Source organism: Nyctereutes procyonoides, unplaced genomic scaffold (assembly GCF_905146905.1).
Source record: "Nyctereutes procyonoides isolate TBG_1078 unplaced genomic scaffold, NYPRO_anot_genome, whole genome shotgun sequence".
Taxonomy (NCBI): Eukaryota; Metazoa; Chordata; class Mammalia; order Carnivora; family Canidae; genus Nyctereutes; species Nyctereutes procyonoides.
This window is the reverse complement of record NW_026575121.1, coordinates 58,647,476-58,668,394: the sequence shown is the minus strand read 5'-3', so window position 1 is coordinate 58,668,394 and position 20,919 is coordinate 58,647,476. Positions and strand designations below refer to the sequence as shown.

General features: G+C 48.0%; 2 protein-coding genes across 2 annotated transcripts in view; one reads left to right on the top strand and one right to left on the bottom strand.

The window, feature by feature from the left end:
* COL4A2 (collagen type IV alpha 2 chain) overlaps positions 1-7,266 on the bottom strand; it is a 169,740-nt gene extending 162,474 nt beyond the window's left edge. The window contains exons 1-3 of the mRNA XM_055335741.1: positions 6,935-7,266; positions 6,538-6,625; positions 6,380-6,434 (exon numbers count right to left, since the gene is read on the bottom strand). Coding sequence (XP_055191716.1) covers positions 6,380-6,434; positions 6,538-6,581 — 99 coding nt within the window. The 5' untranslated portion in view covers positions 6,582-6,625; positions 6,935-7,266. The remainder of the gene's footprint in view (positions 1-6,379; positions 6,435-6,537; positions 6,626-6,934) is intronic.
* Positions 7,267-7,366: 100 nt separating this feature from the next.
* COL4A1 (collagen type IV alpha 1 chain) overlaps positions 7,367-20,919 on the top strand; it is a 136,422-nt gene continuing 122,869 nt past the window's right edge. The window contains exon 1 of the mRNA XM_055335740.1: positions 7,367-7,492. Coding sequence (XP_055191715.1) covers positions 7,409-7,492 — 84 coding nt within the window. The 5' untranslated portion in view covers positions 7,367-7,408. The remainder of the gene's footprint in view (positions 7,493-20,919) is intronic.

Sequence of the window (20,919 nt, the reverse complement as noted above, 5' to 3'; positions counted from 1 at the left end):
GGGCTAGGAGCCAGAGGCTTCTCTATTCCTGCAGGTGGTGATACAGGCAAATGTGTAAGGTGACAGCCACTGTCCAGCAGCCATCCTTGTTCTTGGCCCTTTCCCTAGCTCATTACTGGAGTGGAGGTTGTGGCCAATTGGAGATGTGGCCCATGGCACTCTAAACTCCACAATGGGGCTATTAGTAATGCAAGGAGCACACAGAGGTGGGGCTCCTGGACCCTGGACATCCAGGTAGAGCCACCTTCCCATCCCTGCTGTTCACAGGGTTTTATAGGTGAGGAGGAAGGGGTGGGCTCTCCTTTTAATGCAGTGCCCGTGGACCTATGGATGCTGGTGTGCCATATTAGTAAGAACTAGGGTGTGAGCAAGCAAAATTTAACGTCTGTCTGAAAGCGACACCATCGTGCAAATCTGTCATGCATCACAAGGTCTGCGATGTTTCCTCCCCGGTCAGGCAGTCAAGAAGAGGGAGGCTACTGTAGCTCACCCCTGGACCCCCTAAACAGGCTGAGCTGTGGAAACTCCATCAGGATGCCTTTCCTGCACTGTTTCCATAAAGCACTCCACCCAAGTTAGGAGGACAAAAGCTCCTTCGCCAGGCAGAGGCCACTGCTGCTGTATTTCTAAGCACACAGAAGTGCCCTTTGTTACTTAGTCTATTACAGAAAAGATGGAACCATATTTCACTCTTGCTGGTCATATCAGCTGTTCACTAGTGTAAGACCCACTGCTTCTCAGCTTTCTCTTACACTCACTCGCCTGGTTTACTGCACACCTAATGGGGCTGGTCAGTGGCTTCTAGGAGCAGGTGTTTGCTTGGAAATAATCTAGATTTGCAGGAAAGCTGCATAGATAGCACAGAGGGTCCCTGAACACCCTTCACCCAGAATGATGACTACATCAACCTCATATAACCTCGGTGCATTTCATCAGAACCAGAAATTCACATGAGTACATTAATAAACTACAGACTATATTAGAATTTTGCCAGTTTTCCCGTTAACGTTCTTTCTCTCTTCTAGAATCCAACCCAGGATACCAACCACACTGCACTTAGAGGGGCAGGATTTACAAAAGAACTCAAGACTTCAAGAGGCAGCCTCACTCATGGGGCAGGGAAGCTTCTCACATCCTGAAGATAAAATGCCTACTGCAGCATATTTATTTTTAAGTCACATCCTGCAGCAACACACATGCTTACCTGGAAAAGTATTTCCATCCCAGTGTCACAATTGGGAAGGGTGGGGGCCAGCTCACCACACAGGGGAGCACCTACAGCAGGTGTGAGTGCCCTGACCACCTGGAGCACCCCAGCACGGATACCATACAACACAACATTCCACCTTCCCCATGTCCCAGAGTCAAGTGATCCCATACAACACAACGTTTCACCTTTCTCCATGTCCTAGAGCCAGGTGATCCCATACAGCACAACGTTTCATGTCTCCATGTCCCAGAGCCAAGGAGTTAAGTGACTTGACCTGGGGTCACACAGCCAGTTAGTAGGACTTTGTGTAGTCAGTGGCCCCAGAGGCCACAAGCCACTGCACAGGCTGCCTGGTTTACCAGCCTAATCAGCCAAGGCCGGGGTTCCAGACTTCACCTATCACCTTGGCAGTAGTGATGACGCCCATCGACCCCAGAAGACACAGCAAGAGGCCAATTCCAGACCTTTCACTAAAGCTCTCAGAGTGAAAGAATGAGATGATCCAAAACTGCCTTCTGTGTCATGAAGGCTCCATTACATCATCAAACATAATGTTGAAGGTGTCTCCACACTGCACCTCTGCTTTTTCCTCAAATCGTCTCTGTTATTAAGGGAAGCCAGTCACCCATTCTTAATCCTCTCCCCAGAAAGATAATCCTTTGATTTACTATTTTAGCAAAGTCTTTGTTTTCTATTCTAGAACTTTTCACTTTATCCCTCTCTCTCTGGCTCCAAATAGTCCCAAGGACAGTTCAAGGGCTGTGTCCCCTCTGTCCACCCTCTGCAGCCACATTTAGTTATGTGAGGTTATGAGAAATTCCTCGTGTTATTTACTATGGCCAAGTCATGCTGGCCACCTAGGGAGCTTTCCTGGCCTCCAGAGCTGGACACATGCTTCATGCTTGTTTTTCCATTAACAGAGGAGGAACCCTGTGATACTTCCCCTCTTGTTAGGGGCCCTAATTGTGAACAATAGGACTAGTGCTCTCAGAAATTGGGGAGAGACATGGTCTCATGGATTCCTTCACAGAGCACAGGAGCATCTTAGTACAACACATTCTTCACAACTGATCAATAAGCCAAAGGAGAAGAGAAAACCTCAGAATAGATTGTCCTTTTTTTGGCTAGGGGGAGGGAAAGGTGTGGCTGCTCGCAGGAGCATCAAGTGAATTAGTGAATTTTTCAGGGCATGGAACCCTGGGAGAGGCCTGGAAATTGCAGCTGATGCTGAAGGCAAAGTAGAGTCCAGCATTTCCTGGGGTACACGGCACCTGCATTCCAGGTCTCCTGGCCTTACCCTAACACCTGTGGGAATCTGGAGTGTGTGGCCAATCTCCCCTCGAGGTCATGAGGTCAGCCCAGCCCACAGCGTATTTGATCTCAGAGAATCTTTGTTCTCTGGCATTCTCTTCCTCCCAGAATCACAGCTGACTGGTCTCACAGATCTTCAAGGCTGTTGCCCCATCTCTAGAGATAAACAACAATCCTCTACAGAGGCTGCAAAGAGAGCTTCCAAGTCCCCATGGTGGCTCGGCCTCAGGAACCTTCCCTCACACAGGCCCAGTAGACCCTGGTGCGCTCACTCCTTGCCAAGCTCTGGGCTGGGGCCTGTGTGTCCACTCATCCAATAGCCCCGCTCTGAAGGTGCGTGTCCCTACTCACAGGCCCACTGTGGGGTGGGGGTGGAGGGCTGGCCAGGGGGGAGGGGTCTGGTGAGTGCTGGTGCTGTAATACAGCTACTCATTGTGGTCCCTGGGGATCTGCCTTCAGTGTCCTGCATGGTGACCCCTCGGCAACAGGCCTCGTAGGACATGCCATTTGTGTAAGTGCTCAGCGCCCTGGCACTGTACCCAAGGCAGGGTGCCTTCAGGAAGGGCAACTTGCACAGAGCATGCATGTCCATGTTGGGCCCTGACCTCAGGCTGACCAGGAGGGCTTCTGCTCCCTTCTCTCCCTTTGGACATCCGATTATATCACTTCAACCTTGCTCTGGGCTCCTACTCTTCAGAGAAGAGCTGCATGGGAGGAGGAGCCATATTTCCCTTTCTACAATCCAGGGTGTGGGCTTTGCTCTGTTAGTCACGGTCAAGAGCAAAGAGAAAGCAGAACCAGAAGACTCAAAGACTAAAACTCAGCAGCATCCTCACTACTGACTTCCAGTAGTAGTGATCCTCAGTAACTTAGCAGGCAGGTGCTGGTTCAAATCCCACACCTGCACTTACAGAGAGAGAGCCTGTGAGCAAGCTGTGTAAACACTGTGTAAACACTGTGTGCCTCTGTTTTCTCATCTGCTAATGGGGGTAACAACAGTTACCCACTCAGGTAGATGTGTTTCCCATGAGGCCTGGATGGCACACAGATTGGCTGATAGGAAATATTCATTGAATAACTGTCTACTTTCTCTTTGAAAGAAAAAAAAGGGGCGCCTGGCTGGCTTAGTTGGTAGAATGAGTGACTCTTGATCTCAGGGTTGTGAGATGAAGCCTTGCATTGGATGTAGAGATTACTTAAAAATAAAGCCTTTAAAAAAATAATTGTCTATGCTGAGTGACATAAGTTAATCAGAGAAAGACAATTATATGATCTCACTCATATGTGAAATTTAAGAAATGAAACAAAGGATCATAGCGGAAGAGAGGAAAAAATAAAACAAGATAAAATAAGAGAGGTAGAGAAACCATAAGAGACTCTTAATCATAGGAAACAAACTGAGGTTTGTTGGAGGGGAGGGGAGTGAGGAGAGGGGGTACCTGGGTGATGGCATGCATGAAGGAGGGCACATGATGGGATGAGCACTGGGTGTTATAGAAGACTGATGAATCACTGAACTTTATATCTGAAACTAGTAATACATTATACGTTAGTTGAGTTTAAAAACATTTTTTTAAAAATAAATTAATTTAAAAAATAATTGGCTATTCTTTTCGATAACCATTTTCGGCTGCTTCTGCTACAAAGCACTCCAAACCACAGGGAGTAGCTCCCACGCCTTTTTTTTTTTTTTTTTTTTTTACTGGCTTGACCTACCTATGGAGAAGAGTCCTTGGGACAAATGGGCAAGGAGACAGGGTTCTTGAGCATGGCAAACATGTAGTGGAGGAGATGAACTTGCCACGACTAAGACAGATTTCTCAATGGATAGAGTGAAGGATCAAGGAATTATTTCATGAGTAATAGTTATTAAAGCCAGTAATCAATAAAAAGTTAGTAAGTAGAAGATTCATGGTTGAATATAACAAATTGTGTCTCTGTTGAAGAATATATAACCCATGTCTCTAGTAAAATGACTCAAAATGGCAAGTGACTCCAACTGTCTCCCAACTCAATACTCTAATTCAGTGCTTCCCAAACTTTGGCATCTAGTAGAATGCAGACTCCCAGGCTCCACCCCAGAGAATCTGATCATAAGGTCTAGATTTGGAGGAAGAAAAAAAGAAAAAGAAGTTCATCTAGACTCAGAGCAGAGATCTGAAGTTTTAACCAGTCTCCCCAGTTGGGCACAAGGCTCCAAGGTGAGCTCTCTGAGAAGCACTGCCAGACCAAAAATGTTCTCGGTCCCGCCCAAGAATCAGAGAGCAGAGAAGGGGTTTGGGAGGAAGGCACAGAGGTAGGCACCTGCCTCTGTAACACGTAGGTGAATATTCTCTTCCTGTTCTAGGTGCAAATACTGGGATTCAGGATTTGGGAGACCAGGCCAGATATCTGTGTGTACCCCAGTCTTCCGCCCACAAGCCCTTTCTAGCAGTTTTAGGATCAGTCCCAGATATAATTCATCAGACTTTCACCATGCCCAGGAATGAAAACACGGTATTACAAAAGTGGTTCTAGGGGCCAAGGGGGCGTGAAGTCAGTGCAACCAGTGAGTGCATACACTCTCAGCATGTCGCAGAGCTGTCCTCTCTATCCCCCTCCTTTGGGAGCGCGTGTGCTGCTCTGACTCATACACTGGGCCAAGTCCTATATGTTGTGCATGTGCATAAGGACCACGAGAGTCAGTGATTACAGTGTGTAGGTGCTATCAGGACATGTGAAAAGGAAAGAGTCAGATCTGAGCTTTCTGAAAGCTTTGGCCTGGTCTTTCTGGTAAAAGTCTATGGATTCCTCTTCTGACTTCCCAGTCTGTGCCAGGAACTGGAGCAGAAGGCAGAAAAGTGAGGCTAAGGGTCCTTTCCAAGCTAGAGTAGCTCTTTTTCAATCACTGCCTTGAAAATCCTTGTTTGTTTCACATGAGGACAGAACAATGAAAATAACAGAATTTCAATCAAACCACAAATGCGGCTTCCCGTGGTCCTGTGTTTGCACTCTACCCCCACAGGGAACCTTCAAGAACCACCTGGGAAATCAGGTACTGGGTTAGAGTGGGGATGGGGGGGTGCGGTGGGGGACACTGCATTCCTTCCATTTTTGGTCCCAGTTTAAACATCTGTGTCCGAGACTGAAGGGACGGCCAAACCTGTGGCTTGTCAGCCTCCTTATGTCAAGCTCAGTGAAAGTGGCTCCAACTATTTAAACACAATTCACGAAATTCTACAGTGCAATCCCAAGCACACAGACAACAGGGCAGAGCAGCCCTGAATGCACCTTAGCACCTTCCACCCTGGCTAAGACTTGGGAGAAAACATAGGGTTTCTGCCATTCTTCACTCACATGGGTTAAAACACAGTACACTGCTGTCTTGGTCTCCTCCTGCTCTGCCCATTCCCCCAAAGCCTCTCATTTAAAAGCACCAGAAAACTCTCTGCCAAGGATGGAATCTAGACACCCGCTTCCCAGCACCACAAACGTGTTTCTTCTGGGTACCCTGGCCCCTCATCGCCATGTGACTGACAGTCTTCCGTCTAGGAAGCCAGGGTTTCACTCTCTAGCTTAGCAGAGGATGCCACAGGCTATGTTTTAAATTACTGGCTGTGTGTGTGTGTGTGGGGGGGGGGCACGGCCTGTAACACACAGGTCTCGAGTGGGGGAACCCACGGCAAGGCAAACTTGAGAAGTTCTCTGGGCAAAGCAGCTCTGTCCGAACCGGGACAGGGTCAGGGCTGCACACAGAGGTGAGCTCACACATGCACACTCAGGTGAGCACGCATGCGCTGCCTCCTGGCACGGCCACTCGGTGTCCCTTCCACTGTCCCCAGCACCAGTCAGAGCCCACGCCCGGGGCCCACGACTCACCGCCAGGACGCTCTGGGCCAGGAGCCCCACTGTCACAGCCCCCAGCAGCAGCCACCTGGGTGAGAGAGGGGAGAGAGCGCCATGAGCCTGTGGCCTCGGCTTGGCGGTCGAGGTCCGCGCCGGGCCCCCTCCCGGTCCCCCGCAGGAAGGTCGCTTACCGTCGCAGGGCAGGGCTGGACGCCGAGCACCGGTGTCGGTCCATGCTCCTGGCCCGGCCGCTCCGGGCTCCGCGCGGTCCCTCCTCGCCTGCAGGGCGAGGCACAAAGCGGGCTTAGCGGAGGCTGGGGCGGGAGCATCCTCGCCGCGGGCCTCCTTCCGCGGGAGGCGGCCAGGCGGGTGCGCCCCCATCCCCGCAGGGCTGCCCCGGAGCCGCTCGGGGACCCGGCAGGAGGAGCGGGAGCCCGCACCTAGGCCCCCCGCTCGGCGCCCCCCGCCCCCGCCCCCGCCCCCCGCCCCCCTTCGGCGCAGCGCGGCCCCGGCCTGCGCCGGGCGCCCCCGGTCCCAGCCTCGGCCTCGGCCCCGGCCCGGGCCCGGCGTCCCCGCGGCCGCCCTCACCTCGGCCCGGCGTCAGGGGCCGTCGGCTCGCATCCGGCGCTCCGGGAGCCGGCCCGCTGCGCGGCGGCGAAGCCTCGGCCCTCGGGGCACCTGGTCGGGGCGCGGGGCGCGGGGCGCGGGGCGCGGGGGCGCAGGGGCGCGGGGTCGCGCGGCGGCCGCCGGGGTGCGGAGCGCGGAGCCCTGGCGTCCCGGCGCGCGGCGGCCACAGTCCCCGGGCCGCGCGCTCCCGCCGCCTCTTACCCGCGCCGCAGGGTCCTCCCCTTTGAGACGCCGCCCGCGCGCCGCGGAGGGGAGGGGGCAGCGCCAACAAATTGGGGAGCTCGCCGGGCCGCGCTCAGGTCTCCGCTGCGAGCGGCCGCGCCCGGGACGGTGCGCAGCGCCCGCGCCCCGGCCCTCCGCCCTCCAGCCGCCCGCCGCGGCCCCCGAGCGCCGGCCGCCGGCCCCCCCGGCCCCCGCCGCCCCGGGCGCGCCAGCATGGGGCCCCGGCTCGGCGTGTGGCTGCTGCTGCTGCCCGCCGCCCTCCTGCTCCACGAGGAGCGCAGCCGGGCCGCCGCCAAGGTGAGTCCCCAGCCGGCTCCGCTCCCCGGCGTCCCGCCCCGCGCCCCGGGAGCCCCGCGCGGCCCCTTTGTCCCCGGGCCGAGCCGCCCGCCCGCCCCCGGGGTCGCGCGGGGCCGGGCCGGGTGCCCTCCCCGCGCCGCCCCGGGCCCGTGGCCCCGGCGGGCTGCATCCCGCATCCCTTAGGGAGCCTCCTTTGTTGTGGGCCGGGCCGGGTCGGGAGAGGGGGAGACCGTCCCCGGGGCCCTGGGCAAGCGGACCGAGCCGGTGCGCACGGCGCGGCGAGCGTGCCCGGGAGCCTGCGGGACTTGGACTCGCGCTGCGGGGGCCTCAGCGGCCCGGCGCCCTCACCTGCCCCGGGCGCCCGGGGGGGGGGGGTGCGGGGGTGCGGGCGGGGGGGGCACGCGCGCCCCACGCCGCTGCGAACCCGCACTCGTGCCGGGGAGTCGCTTTGGACGTGTTCCTCCCGTGCTTGGGCGACTGTGCTGGGTGATGCCGAGCAGTGCTGGGCCGTTCGCCTGGAAACAGCTGTGTCTGTGCTTTCCCACGGCTGTTCCGTGGCTGAAGCACGCTCGAGAGCAGAAGTGGGGCTCTCGTGTAGTGCACTTTCAAAACCTTAACCAAACTCGACTCGTTGCCTTGTGTTAATGCACATTAAAAAAAAAAATTATGACCACATTATATTTGAGTGTGAAACCAAAATGAAACTCCATCTTATTGTTCTAAGCACAAACTGTTTTCCTAGTTTTCATTTCCTCCGGCTGTGTGCCTGCCCGGAAAGGATCTGGGAGCTGGGCTTGCAGGAGTACAGGCTTCCAGCTCTGGACCGTCCTTGATGTACTGTTGTTCTTTCTTTTTTTTTCCTTCCTCTTAGACAGAATAAAGACCTCGGCTGGTCCCCGGTGTGAAAGCCTTGGAGACAAAACCCCTAGGAAGTGTGGCTTCTAAAGGCATTTTGCATTCTCCCCCCACCCCCACAGGGTTTAAAAATTACTTTGCTACTTTGCCACATTTCCTACTTATTGTTTTACCGTTTCAGATCCTAATCTTGCTCTTAAGTTTTGTTTGTTTGTTTGTTTTCCCTTCTCTCCTGGAGGAATGATATTCAGACTCCACTGCATATAAAATGTATTAACTGTTACATGCCAGAATGAGCCAGGAGTATGCACACGCATCTCATCCCAGGGCAAGGTTGACTCTTTACTGGCAGCTCCTTCATTGGCCTTTGAAAGGACTAGAGATCACAGCAGCAATTAACTTCAGACAGTTTCTCCCAGCCCTGAGTCCAGCCAAGCACCATACTCAGTTGTTTAAACGCTCTCCAGTAAAGATGACAAAATACTTTCAAAAGAGGAGTCTTTATTTGGGTGTAGAAATAGTGACCAAAAGATTTAGTACTTCCAAGGAGAAGTTGCTAAACTTGATGATGAGAAAATGAGAGAAAGTTCTCTATTTGGAAATACGAACCTCTGTTTGGACTTAGATTTTCTGGTTGATAATACTAGCAAGCTAATTATAAGAACTCGCTTTTCAAACAGCTAGGACTTTAAAGAACAAGCCACATGCTTATGGGGACTGCTCTTGCCTGGGAAGTCAAACTCATTGCTGTTGTTTGGGATTATTTTACTTCCCTTTAATTATTCTCTGAGGCCCAAGCACATTCCTGTCCACTGGCTTGGCTCTAAACCTCAGGGTGTCCTATAGTGTTTTCAGATACCTGGCACATGGGTGACACCCTCTGATCAGTCACCAACTGACTCAGCAGGAGTTATCTTTACACTTTGTTTTTCCTGGCTTAAGTAGAGAGATATGGGTATAACCTATGGCTATGCAAGAAAATCCATTTAAATGTACTAATTTATCTAATTTTTAAAATCATTTCACTTTTTATGTCATCAAGAACATTTTTTTACTTACCATTTCCCAAAATTACCTGTTTGGAACCAAAAAGTTGAAATAGCTCCAATATTGATCCTAGCAAAATGCATTTTAAAATACATTAAAAATACGTTTGAATGATAAGAGGGATTCTTGGATTACCCTATGCCTTTGAAAGAGAATCTGAATCACAATTCACCTACATGTGTACCTGTCCAAACATCACCTGTGCTGGGCAAGAATTGCACTTTCCTCCCCCTCCCTCCCCCCCCCCCCCCCCAGTGAAAGCCTATTTGATTTTATATTTGACCGTATCTGCCATGGTCATATTGTTCATTTACTAGATGGATTTTCTGAGCCAGTGATTTTTTTCCCCATGCCCAGTCTATTCTGACTCCCTTCCCCAACTTATGTTTCTGAAGCAAGAAAGGAGGACAAGAGTTCAAGCCTGAGATAGAAGTGTGCTCAGAGTGTTAGGGTTGGGGATGCCCTGTGTTCTGAGTTATGCAGTCAGATTGGAGGGAATTGTCTCTATGGCATGCAGCCTCAGACTCCTCTCTCTCAGTCTGTGTGACCCCCCTGTCAACAGAGGATTTCTCAGGATCAGAAGTGTGAACTTGCCTAGAAGTGCGGTGATGCCTGCCCACTGGTATTGGCATGTTCACACCATTACTCACTCTCATGGAGCTCAGTGACCCAGAACCCAAGGGAAGTGACATTTAGTTCCCGTGTGAGTATGGACTCTGTTCTGTGGCAAATGTCGTTTAAATGAGAAGGTTGGTCTCTCCTCTGGGCCCAGTGACAATGAACATCAGCTCAATATGTCAGGAGTGATACTGGTGAAGATGTAACCCAAACCATTATGTTCCTTATGTATAGAATTGGACCAGAAGGGAAGTACCTCTGATCCCTTGGCAGATCTGTCCCTTCTTCCAGGGGGCCATCCTTTCCTTCCTTTTTTCCACACATGCACCCTGGGCCTTCTTGCATACCCTGCATTCTGCCTGGCCCTGGCCAGGCAACAGTGAATGAGACCCACTCTGCCTCCAGGAAGCTTGCAGTTTGGCAACAAATGCTGAGCCACAAGTCAGACAAGGCAAGGTAAATCAAGGGCCCTGTGAGCACCTAATCAGCTTTGCAAAACTCAGAGGAACTTCTAGGAGGACATCTGCCTCCAAATGTGAGGGAGAAACAGGAACTATGAGCTCAGCGTATTGCTTTCATGAGTAGTTATGGTGCATTGTACTCAGAAGTATGATGAATCTACCTGTCCTTTCATAGACCTACTGGTCTTTGCATTTAAAAATGACCCTAAGGCTCCCTCCTTTGAGATACCAAGATGCCATGGCTTCTCTTATCAATTGCGGTAGCTGAACTCCCCCCCCCCCGCCCCCCGCCCCGAGGGGTAGAGACATTGAGGGACTGGTCTACGTGACCAGTGGTAAGAAGCACCCAGCCAGAGCCCTTTCCTGAGGCTGCAGGTACATTGGGATGTTTGGAAGGTTGCCACATGGATGGCTGATTCTATGCTGGAGTGCCTTTAGGAACTGACCCAGAAAACCTACCCTCACTTGGGCAAGGACATGAGGGAATTCACAAAACCCTGCATTATTCATTAACAAGACTGTGGGCAATGTCTTGGGACCAGTAAGGATGGCCATGACTTTATAAATTCAGTTACTTAGTTAAGAGCTTGTAAAGATTTTGCAGACAAATTGAACCCACAAGTGACTCTCTAGAACAAATCGTTGTGTTGTAGAAATCCGGAGGGCATCAAGAATTGAGTTATAATACTTGTTTTGAAGAAGTATAGACAGTGTTTGTTAGAACATTTGTTCCAGAAATTTAAAAAGGATTAATCTCATTAAAATACCTCTCAAGCAGATTGAGTATTTTGAATTCTTGAGATAGAGTAAACAAAAGCAACAATAGGATGCCGAAAATATCATAGAGCATTGTTCTTCCTGCTATTATTAAACAACCACTAAAAAATGTTGACTGTAGAACAATACAAAAGACATATTCCTACCATTCTTAGGCATACAATGAAAGAGGATATAAACCAGGACACGTTTCAATGGTTAATTTCTTTTGAGGCATTGAACGCTGTAAGAATTACTTGGGGTTAATATTTTTATAGTCTGGTACATGGTGAACTGGTTGCATCCTGTGTTTCCCTCTATTGTTCTCCTGGTCTTAATCCAGTGACATGTGTCTCTCCCAGCTTTCCTTCTGTTTCTTCCTTCTTCCTCTGCCCAGATCCTTCGTGGGGGTATGCTGTGGGGTCCGGCCAGTGGGCTCCTCTCTCCTTCTCTAGCTGAGGAGATCTGCTCTCATGATTTCTTATTCCATGAAGGGGGTTCCAAACCTTTTTCTTGAACTCCAGCCTAGGATCTTCAACATTCCCATGGGACATGTCACCTTGGCTTTGGTCTCAGACTTAGCAAATGTGTTCCAAGCTGAACTTAATGTCTTACCCATACCGACTGCCCATCCCCACTCCTGCCGTTTGGTCGTCGACACCCCAGTATCTCCTGACACCCAGCTTAGACATGGTGGCTTTACCTCAGGGCTCCACTCTGTCTCTTTTTAACCGCTGTGTCACTCGGTCACCAAGGCTGCCATGTCTTCTTTCTGTGGGATTCTCAGCGTCCCCACCTGCTTTCTTCTCCCAAGGCTATGGCCCCCTTTCAGGTCTATTCACCTTCAGCCTGGGTTTTGCCACAGAACCCTCCTGGCTCCCATGCTTCCTCCAGCCTCAGGCTCCCTCCAGCCAGTTCCTCGTGTTGTCCTGTGGCTGGTGGTCTTCGGGGGTCCCACTGATGGTCACGGGCAGCCTCTGACGGTGGCTGCATACCGTCTAACCAATGGTCTCCTTTGTGGTGGGCTGGTTTTTGTTTGTCTTTTCCTGCTTGATTTTCTATAGAGCAGTTTCAGGTTGAGAGGAAGGTGCCAAGATTTGCCTGTATCCCCCCTTTGCTGATGCAAACACTGCCTCCCCTTCTATTGATGTTGCCCACCAGAGCGGGACATTTATCACCAAATGGATGACCTACGATGACACATCAGCATCACCCAGAGTCTGTAGTTTACATGAGGGTGACTCCTGGTGTTGTGCATTCCCTGGGTGTGGACAGAGGTGCAGTGACACGCCGCCATCCCTGTGGCGTTACACAGAGTATCTTCACTGCCCCCCAGAACCCCCTGTGCTCTTCCTGGTCACCCCTCCCCATCTTGCTGGCAACCCCTCATCTACTCTGATCTCTTCTGGAGTGTCATAGAGTTGGAATCATGTGGGATGTGGCCTTCTCACAGTGGCTTCTTTCACTGAGTAATGTTCCTTTCAGGTTCTAGTGTCTTTTCGTGACTTCATAGCTACTGTCTCGTTAGCACTAAGTAATGTTGCACTTGCTGGATGGACTGCGGTTTATTTGTCCATGCACCTGCTGAGGGGCATCTTAGCTGCTTCCAGGTTCTGGCAATTGTGAATAAAGCTGCTGCAGAGTTTCAGGTGGACATAAGTGCTCGACTCCTGTGGGTAATACCTGATTGACTGCTGGTCAGTATGGCAAGAGTATGTTTAGTCTTGTGAGTGACTGCCAGGCTGTACCCCAAAGTGGCCGCACCGTTTGCATTCCCACCAGCAGTGAGGGAGAGTTCCTTTCCCCATCCTCACCAGCATTGGCTGTGGGCAGTGTTGGGTTGGGGCCACCATCCATAGTAGTGCTATCTCAGTGCTGCTTTAATTTGGACTTTGTTTGCGTGCCTTCATGACCTGGATCCGTGGAGTTTATCTGGCCCGATTCTTCATCACTCTCCAACCCATAAGCTGGATGATTGTCATGAAGGACCAATCTTTGTGTTCCATGGGATGATGTCATCTCTTTGAGCCTCAGGTCCCTAACCAGTCATACAATGTCTGTGAAAACCTTCACCTCCCTCTGCGCGGTCCTGCGCCCGAAGCCGAAGCAGGTTCAGCACTTAAGTGATGTTGGTTGTTATCACTGCCAAGTGGCTGGGACCTCATTGTCTTATGTCTGAGGCTTCCGAGACACCACAGGACAGAGCTTCTTTCTAAAATTCCCCACTGTGTGGAGGAGCACTTGACTCCTGGAGGGAGATCACTAATGACTAGAAATTGGTGCTAGTGTTTCTGGCGAGCGTTCACTCACCAGCCCTGCAAGAGCCCCCGTGCGATTGTGTGCTGGCTCACGTGAGTGCTGTGCCGTCCCCATGGCAGTGTTAGGAACAGAAAGAGAATTAGTGCCAAATGAAGGTGTTTCCTCTTCGTTTGGAATTTGGAGTAGTTATTGCACGACAGACTAAACATGACTTGGAAATATACACAGTGCTGAATTCTTTATGTAAATAGTTTATCCCGTGGTTTAGTAATATTCCTAGCTTTCCTATTTTTAATGTTTAATCCGCACACTATAAGAGCATTTTAGTCATCTGAGTTTTAAGGCTTGCTAGATTTGTGGTAAAAGAAAAGATAAAGATAAATGCAAAGTGCCCGATCAGATACGAAAGGGATATTTCCCATACCGCGAGGCTTTTGCAAATATGTTGGTTTTATCTCCTGCTGATAAAGGACAATTCTTCAACCTCTTCATCTTTTACTGCTCTTAGAATCAATACTTAGTTCAGAGCTTTGGAATTACTATTGTTTGTTCCCGAATAAATACCTATGTGTACTGTGGGTATTTCTTTCGTGCTCAGATAACAGCAAGAGATACTGCCTGTGAACTGGATGAAGTCAATACGATGTCAGTAGCTCTATTCTCATCTTACCAAATATACTGACCACAGGAAAAGCCATTTGCACATGCTCTCAGAGAGGGGTTAGCTATTTAAATAATGTTTTCCAGCTCAGCACAATATTTGGAGACACAGTATTCCTGTATTTGACATTTCATGAAAATTGTTAGAATTTTATTGAGTTTCTGCTTTAGAAAAATAAACATATTCCTTCATCATGAACAAAACTCAGGGATTTCTGGTTGTAACTCTCAGTGTCTCCAGAGCTGCTTGCTCAAGTTTTTCACAGCAGCCACTCACACCTGGAGATGAAGGAGGTTCAGAGCGGCTGGAGTAGTGAGTAGTGGTGTGTATTCACTTTGGAGAAGTGAACATTCCTAATGTGTGGCATAGCATGGGGGGCATTCTGCAGGCCTCAGAATGTTACAAATAAACCCAAGGATAACTCTTTTGTTATTATTTGTTTCTATTAAAGAAATATTAATGTATATTTTAATCAGTGGAACATTGACTTACATCTCTAACAATTTTTTATAAAGTAAATTTCATATTTTTGTAATATGAAGAAAACAATCACAGTTTATTCTAAAACCCCATAATTATCCTTTTATGTGACTAGTCACCAATTTTGAACACAGGAGTACTTATTTCTATGTCATCCAATTGCATCAGCTTTAAAATGTCATTTTAAAATGTAAGTACCCCTTTTCCTAATTAGCTTTAACTTTCAAGTTGCATTTTAGAATTTTTTTTAGAGAATATAGTAACATTTTAAAAGCTTGGATAAAAGCTTGAGTGAAGGTGTATCACTGTCTTTTTTTACCTATAACATGCAAGGTTTTAGTAGGAAAAGAAAAGGTCACAGAACCTTTAATTTGGCTCATTTTTTTGGTAATGTCCATTTGGAAAATACTTTATATCTTAAATAGAAGTAATTGTATATTAAGAGGTCAGCTTACTTCCAAGGACTCTAAACTTAGCCACGCAAAAGAAATGTCTAAGTCTGTAGGAAGCTTGGCCAGAGGGATCCATTCACACAACTTTTTGGAAAGAATCTGGAGAGAAGCTCTGGATGGGGTTGCAGGCACTGTCGTTGAACACAAGGGTGCTGGTTTGCATCTCTTGCTGTGCCTCTTCTGAAGCTGTGTGACCCTGTGCCAGTGACCTCCCTCTCTTCACTCACATTTCATCATCTGTGCAGTGGGGATAGCAGTAGTGTCTTGCTTGGGGGGACACATGTGAAGATTACACGAGTTAATGTTTAGAAAGCATTTATGCAGTGACAGGCACTCTTCTCTTGGTTAAATTAAAAACGAATTCTGAGGAATAAGTAGCAAAGTAGCTCTATCATCAAGGAAGGGTGTTGGGGCTGGAGACCACAGAAGGTCACCTGTCCCAGTAGTCCTGGCTCTTGAGCCCACAGCATAATCTCCTGGAGGAATTGGAGAAACAGAGATGCCAGGCCCCCCTCCTAGAGTTTCTGAAGCAGTGGGTGCGGTGTGCACCTGAGAACTGCATTTCTAACAGGAGATGCGGCCGCGGCTACTCTGGAGACCTTAGGTTTTGTCTGTTCTCTTCTTACAGGGGCAGCTGCTTGATGCAGGTGAGCGGTAATCCTGCTGTTCTGGGACATTGGTTTGCCTTCCAAGAGAAGCTGAACCATTGGGCACCTGGGTGGCTTAGTGGGTTAAGCGTCTCCTTCGGCTCAGATCATGATCTCAGAGTCCTGGCACAGAGCCCCATGTTGGGCTCTCTACTCTGCGGGGAGTCTGCTTCTCTGTCTCCCTCCCCTTCCCACCCCCACCCATGCCCTATCTCTCTTTCTCTCTCTCAAAAATAAATAAATAAATATCTTTAGAATCTGAACCATTGTATTAAAAATGACTCTTACAATTCTCCTTTTCTTCTTTTCATATTGGTTTTTGTTGCCACTGGTGATCTCAGTTCTAGCCCTGCGGTGCCACCTGGAGGGTGGGAAGCAGGAAGAAGGTTCTAGAAGCATGTATGTGGAGTGTCAGGATGCTTGAGAGTTCATTTGCAGAGGGTTTGGCTGGTGGGAATTGGGGGCAGCTGGTGCCTACAGAAGATGCTGGTCCCTTCTGGTCCTCTTCTCCTCAGGGCATGGGACATGAGTTTTCCCATGATTATCCATGTGTAAGTCAGGGCTTTTGCCATCCTTATGGCTCTGTTCATGCCCGTACGCCTGCTGAGAATGTGCACAGGTGGTTTGCTTAGGGGCTGGCCAGCCGGAACCCAGGCAAGTGGTGGGACTGGCCCCCCAGTGTGTGACCGCCATGTCTTGTAGCACCCATGCCACCACCCTGGGGGGCCTCTGCTGCTTGGCCTCCCCATGAGGCATTTCTGTTCTGTATCTTATTATGGCTAAAACTATTTCCTGGATCTTAAAGACCTTTTGGGGTTAGTGGTTTAAAATAACTCCTAAATTTTGGTCAGGAAATGGCCTATAAAATTAAGATAAACTTGCCAAAGCAGGATGATGGGATAAATACTACAACGTGGGTAATTGAGCCTCTGGGTCGGATGTATTTTGGATAAGAATGCAAACCTGGTCCAGGCATAGTTCTGTTCACTGATGAACTAGGTAGTACATACTATTTATTATAGAGGGTGTGTAGCAGGCTGTGTTCTTGGCTCAACCCTTATCCATACCTTATCTTTCACACACATTTTTGCGTTGGAAACATGACACAACAACAGATGCTTTTTATCAGTTCCTTAAAGTAGCTCCAAACAAATAGCTTTGGGTACCTCAGTAATAATTAGATTTTGTTTTTCCAAATACTGTAAATAATAAGATTGTATTTCTTTATTCTGGAATTTGGGCTTTTAAAACTTAAAAAAAATTTACAATTAGCCATTTATTATTATTCCTTCTTGACCCTAGAAATATTTTTGTCTTTTTTGGAGTTACCATGCATGAGTATATTATAGAGACACATGTTTTTCTTTTGCCTGGATAATTCATTTAAAACACACAGAACTTCGGGCATTGTTTTAGGCTAGAAGGCAGATTTGTAATCAAAGCCCCCTCCCTTTTACATCAATGAAAGTAAATAAGGCTGAGAATTCACTTAAGCACATATCATAGGGCAATTTTTTTTTAAGATTTATTTACGTATTCATGGGAGACACAGAGAGAGATAGGCAGAGACAACAGAGGGAGAAGCAGACTCCCCACAGGAGCCCAATGTGGGACTCGATCCCAGGACCTTGGGATCATGACCTGAGCCGAAGGTAGACATTCAACCACTGAGCTGCCCAGGTGCCAGCCTAGCACAAATTAATAGGATAACTCAGAATCTTGCTTTTGGCATTCAAAATCTGTTCAATAAATGTGTGTTGAGTCTCACTTGAGGTCAGAAAATATGCCAGCAGCTAGAATTTTTCTTATGCTTTGTATTTTGATATATGCCCAAGGTAAGAATAATTTTAATAATGGCGTGAGAGGTGTTACACTGAAAAATTTAAACCTTCACTGTTTTCCTTTTTTCCTCCAGAATTTTCACTTAGGTTCTGAAACTCTAGAAAGATCACCAGAGTGAAAGATGATATGGGGCCAGACCACACACGTTTAAATACTTGGTTCACCAATAATGAGCTGCTTGACTGTGGGCAGCCTGCTCAGTCTCCCTGTGTGCTGGTTTTCTCATCTGAAAGTAGGAGCGATGCTACTATACTCCTTTACAGTGTTGTTGTGAAGATAGGACTCACATGATAACATGTTTGAAGCACATAAATGAAGGACTGCCCTATCATGAATCCTGGACACATTAGCTCTTATTGGTTTCATTATTATATGATATTCACCTGTAACTAAAACTGTGCAGGCTGAAAAAATATCTTTCTTTGACCTCTACATCATTCTTTAAAATTCTTGGATAATATATAGATACTAAGATTATAATGATATTCACATACATGCTTTAATTAAGTTTTTATTGCCTAATTGGAAGGGCATAGTTCTGCACCTAGAGCATTCCAAGGTGGAAAACTGGACGTTGAAGACAAAACTAACACGATGAGCACATTGAGATGAAATGCATGTCCTGATTTCATGTTAGAAAGTGGCCACATTCACACAATTTCAATTCTCACGAGATGCCCTGACAGTTGGTCTTTGAGGGCCACTCTGAAGAGGGTGTCTTCCCTAGGTTTCTTCCTAGGCATGGCTAGTGTGAAGTGAGCATGGTTGGACAGAATGTTCTGCAAAGGTGGGAGCCACTTTCCAGAACTTTCTCCCTGACCTTGTTCAAATGAGAAAGGGCATCTTTTCCTTAGCCTGAGAAATGGAGGGTTCTCAGAGCTTTGTTTCCTCAACTTCCCAAATACATGTGGGCTCTTGGAGTCTGATCATTGACTCTGGTAATTATCATATCCACTGAGTCCAGAGTTGATGGATTTCCCTAAAGACAACAACCCTATCTTTTAGTGATAAATTCTTCTGGAATGAGCCAGTCATGGAGCTCGGTGAGCCATTTTGGCCAGAGAGTAGATGTGGAGACAGATCCAAGTGGTGGCCCACTCACTGCTAAGGTCTCATGATCACCAGGTTCGATCCTGCATGGAGGGGCTGCGTTTCTCTCTGCCTTGGGCCTGATGTTTTCTGTGAGAGACAGTGTCCATGGGGCACCAGAGGTGGGTCTTCCAGCCACATAAACATCTGCTGCTGAGATCCATTTGAGAATTCACCTTAGGTCAGGGTCAGGAAGCCACAGAGTGGGAGAACATATGAAGAAAATCCAAACATGCTGACAGATTGAGCATGTTTATCCATTAAAAAGCCTAAAAATGAGAGAACCCCATATATCTTGATAGAGAGTTTTTCTGCAGAGGTCTGTCCATGTCTTAGGGAAATGAGTCTTGTTTGTACGGTCTCCATTAATGATCATTTATAGGATGTTAAGGCTTTTGTGTATTAATTACTTTAATGAATATGTATGCACATATATATATGTTGGTATAAACATGCATACACGTATCATACATATGCAAAACTTGAATATGTTATATATATATAGATAGATAGATATAATTAATGATACTTGGTCATTCATTCATGCATTCATTCATACAGTAAGTATTTTACACTAGATGTTAGCCTAGGCTGGAGAACAAAACAGACAAGAATTGCTGCCCTCAAAGATTGTTTATGGAATCAATACAATCAGATAATTTTGACCTTGCATCGTGCTGAACTAGAAAATATTTTAAAAGATTCTCCTCTTTGCTCTTTTAGGAATGCCTCAGCTGCAGAAATTCAACTTTGTTAAAAGAGCTATAAATATAAGAAAGAGAACCAAGGTCCTTCGTAGGAAGTATTATCTGCTTTGTATCTCTAATAGACCTTCAGGTTTGTTCCGTTTATTTAGAAAAGAAGAATTTAAAAATATCTCTAGAGTAGGGAATGAGTTAGCCTGGTTCTCCTCTCGCTCTGGGAGTTGTGCAAAGCTAGCCAGGGGGGAATGCTTTGCATTTAGAGAGGACAGAGGCAGCAAATGTGGAAATACCAGATGTAAGAATGAGAACTTCAGACAGCAAATATGTTTCTACAGTGTTCACTCCAGGCGTTTTGATGAGAATGGCATATGTCACAACGGCGATGATGCAAGGATATTGTCCTTTGCCTTAAAATTGTATTGGCCTGTGGCCAAGTCAGCAGCAACCTATGTGAAGAGGTTTGATGCAAACAGAAGGAGGGATGCTTTCGTAATTCACAGCGACACACCCCAAGGACCTCTAGTTCCAAAAGACACAGCAGTTATACCCCCTCCCATCCCCCACAGCAAGCCACTTGGGGCAGGCTGCTGCAAAGTGCAAGACTGCCAAGAAATGAAGAGCTGGTGTTCTCCGCTCAACACATCCTTGGACTTGGAGTTCACATTACAGTTGGCACTTGAGCTCTTTTCTGGGAGTTATGCTGCTTGGCAAAATTGAAATCCTGCTCTAAGGACCAAGGTTTACAAGGTTTCCTGGGCAAAACCAATCGAATGTGTGCTTTAGGGATAAATGAATCAGAAACACAGAAACTGTCTCTGTAAAAAATATCGAGTAGCTTAAGAAAAGAAAATGGAGATCAGAATTCTTGGCAAAAGATGTTGGCAAACTGTCCCTGGCGATTGGTAGTACCCATCCCATATTATCTTGCAACTGGGAAGTGCTATTAACGCAGGGGAAAGATGTAATATAAAAATCAGTGATGAAATGTGTGATGTCACAGAGCTCTTTTGGGGAGAAATCATTACAGAAAAGATCCTAAATAAGCTTAATTCCTTAATTGGCAATTCTCTTCTTAAAGTGAAGTAAACCAGTGCACTTGCAGGCATGCAGTATGGCACTGCAGGCGTGTAGTATGGCACTGGGTGGTGAGTGTCACAGCAAGTCACCAGACCTGGACTCTACACCTGTTTGCTTGGTCCCCTTGTGTGTGACCCGGGCTGGATGAAGCATTCGTGTAGGGCACTCTTGAATGGAATCCAGCGTTTAGCACCAGTGGAAGGAAAGTGACCACAAATACTTTTAGGAATAGCCCTGGGGAAGAGGTCTAGATGGGGAGTGAGACTTGTAGCACCAGAGATTTCTTTTCTCATGATTGCAGAGTCTACCTGTGCCTATGAGCTGTGTTGTCTTTGGCTTCTACCTGAGATTGCCCAGCTGTTACCTCTGCATACTCGTAACAGCCCTAGACAGTTGTGCCTCTCCTAATCCTCCACATGGAAGTACCTGTCTTTGATGGCCTGTTGATCCTACCTGCCTCCCTACCAGAAAGCACACCA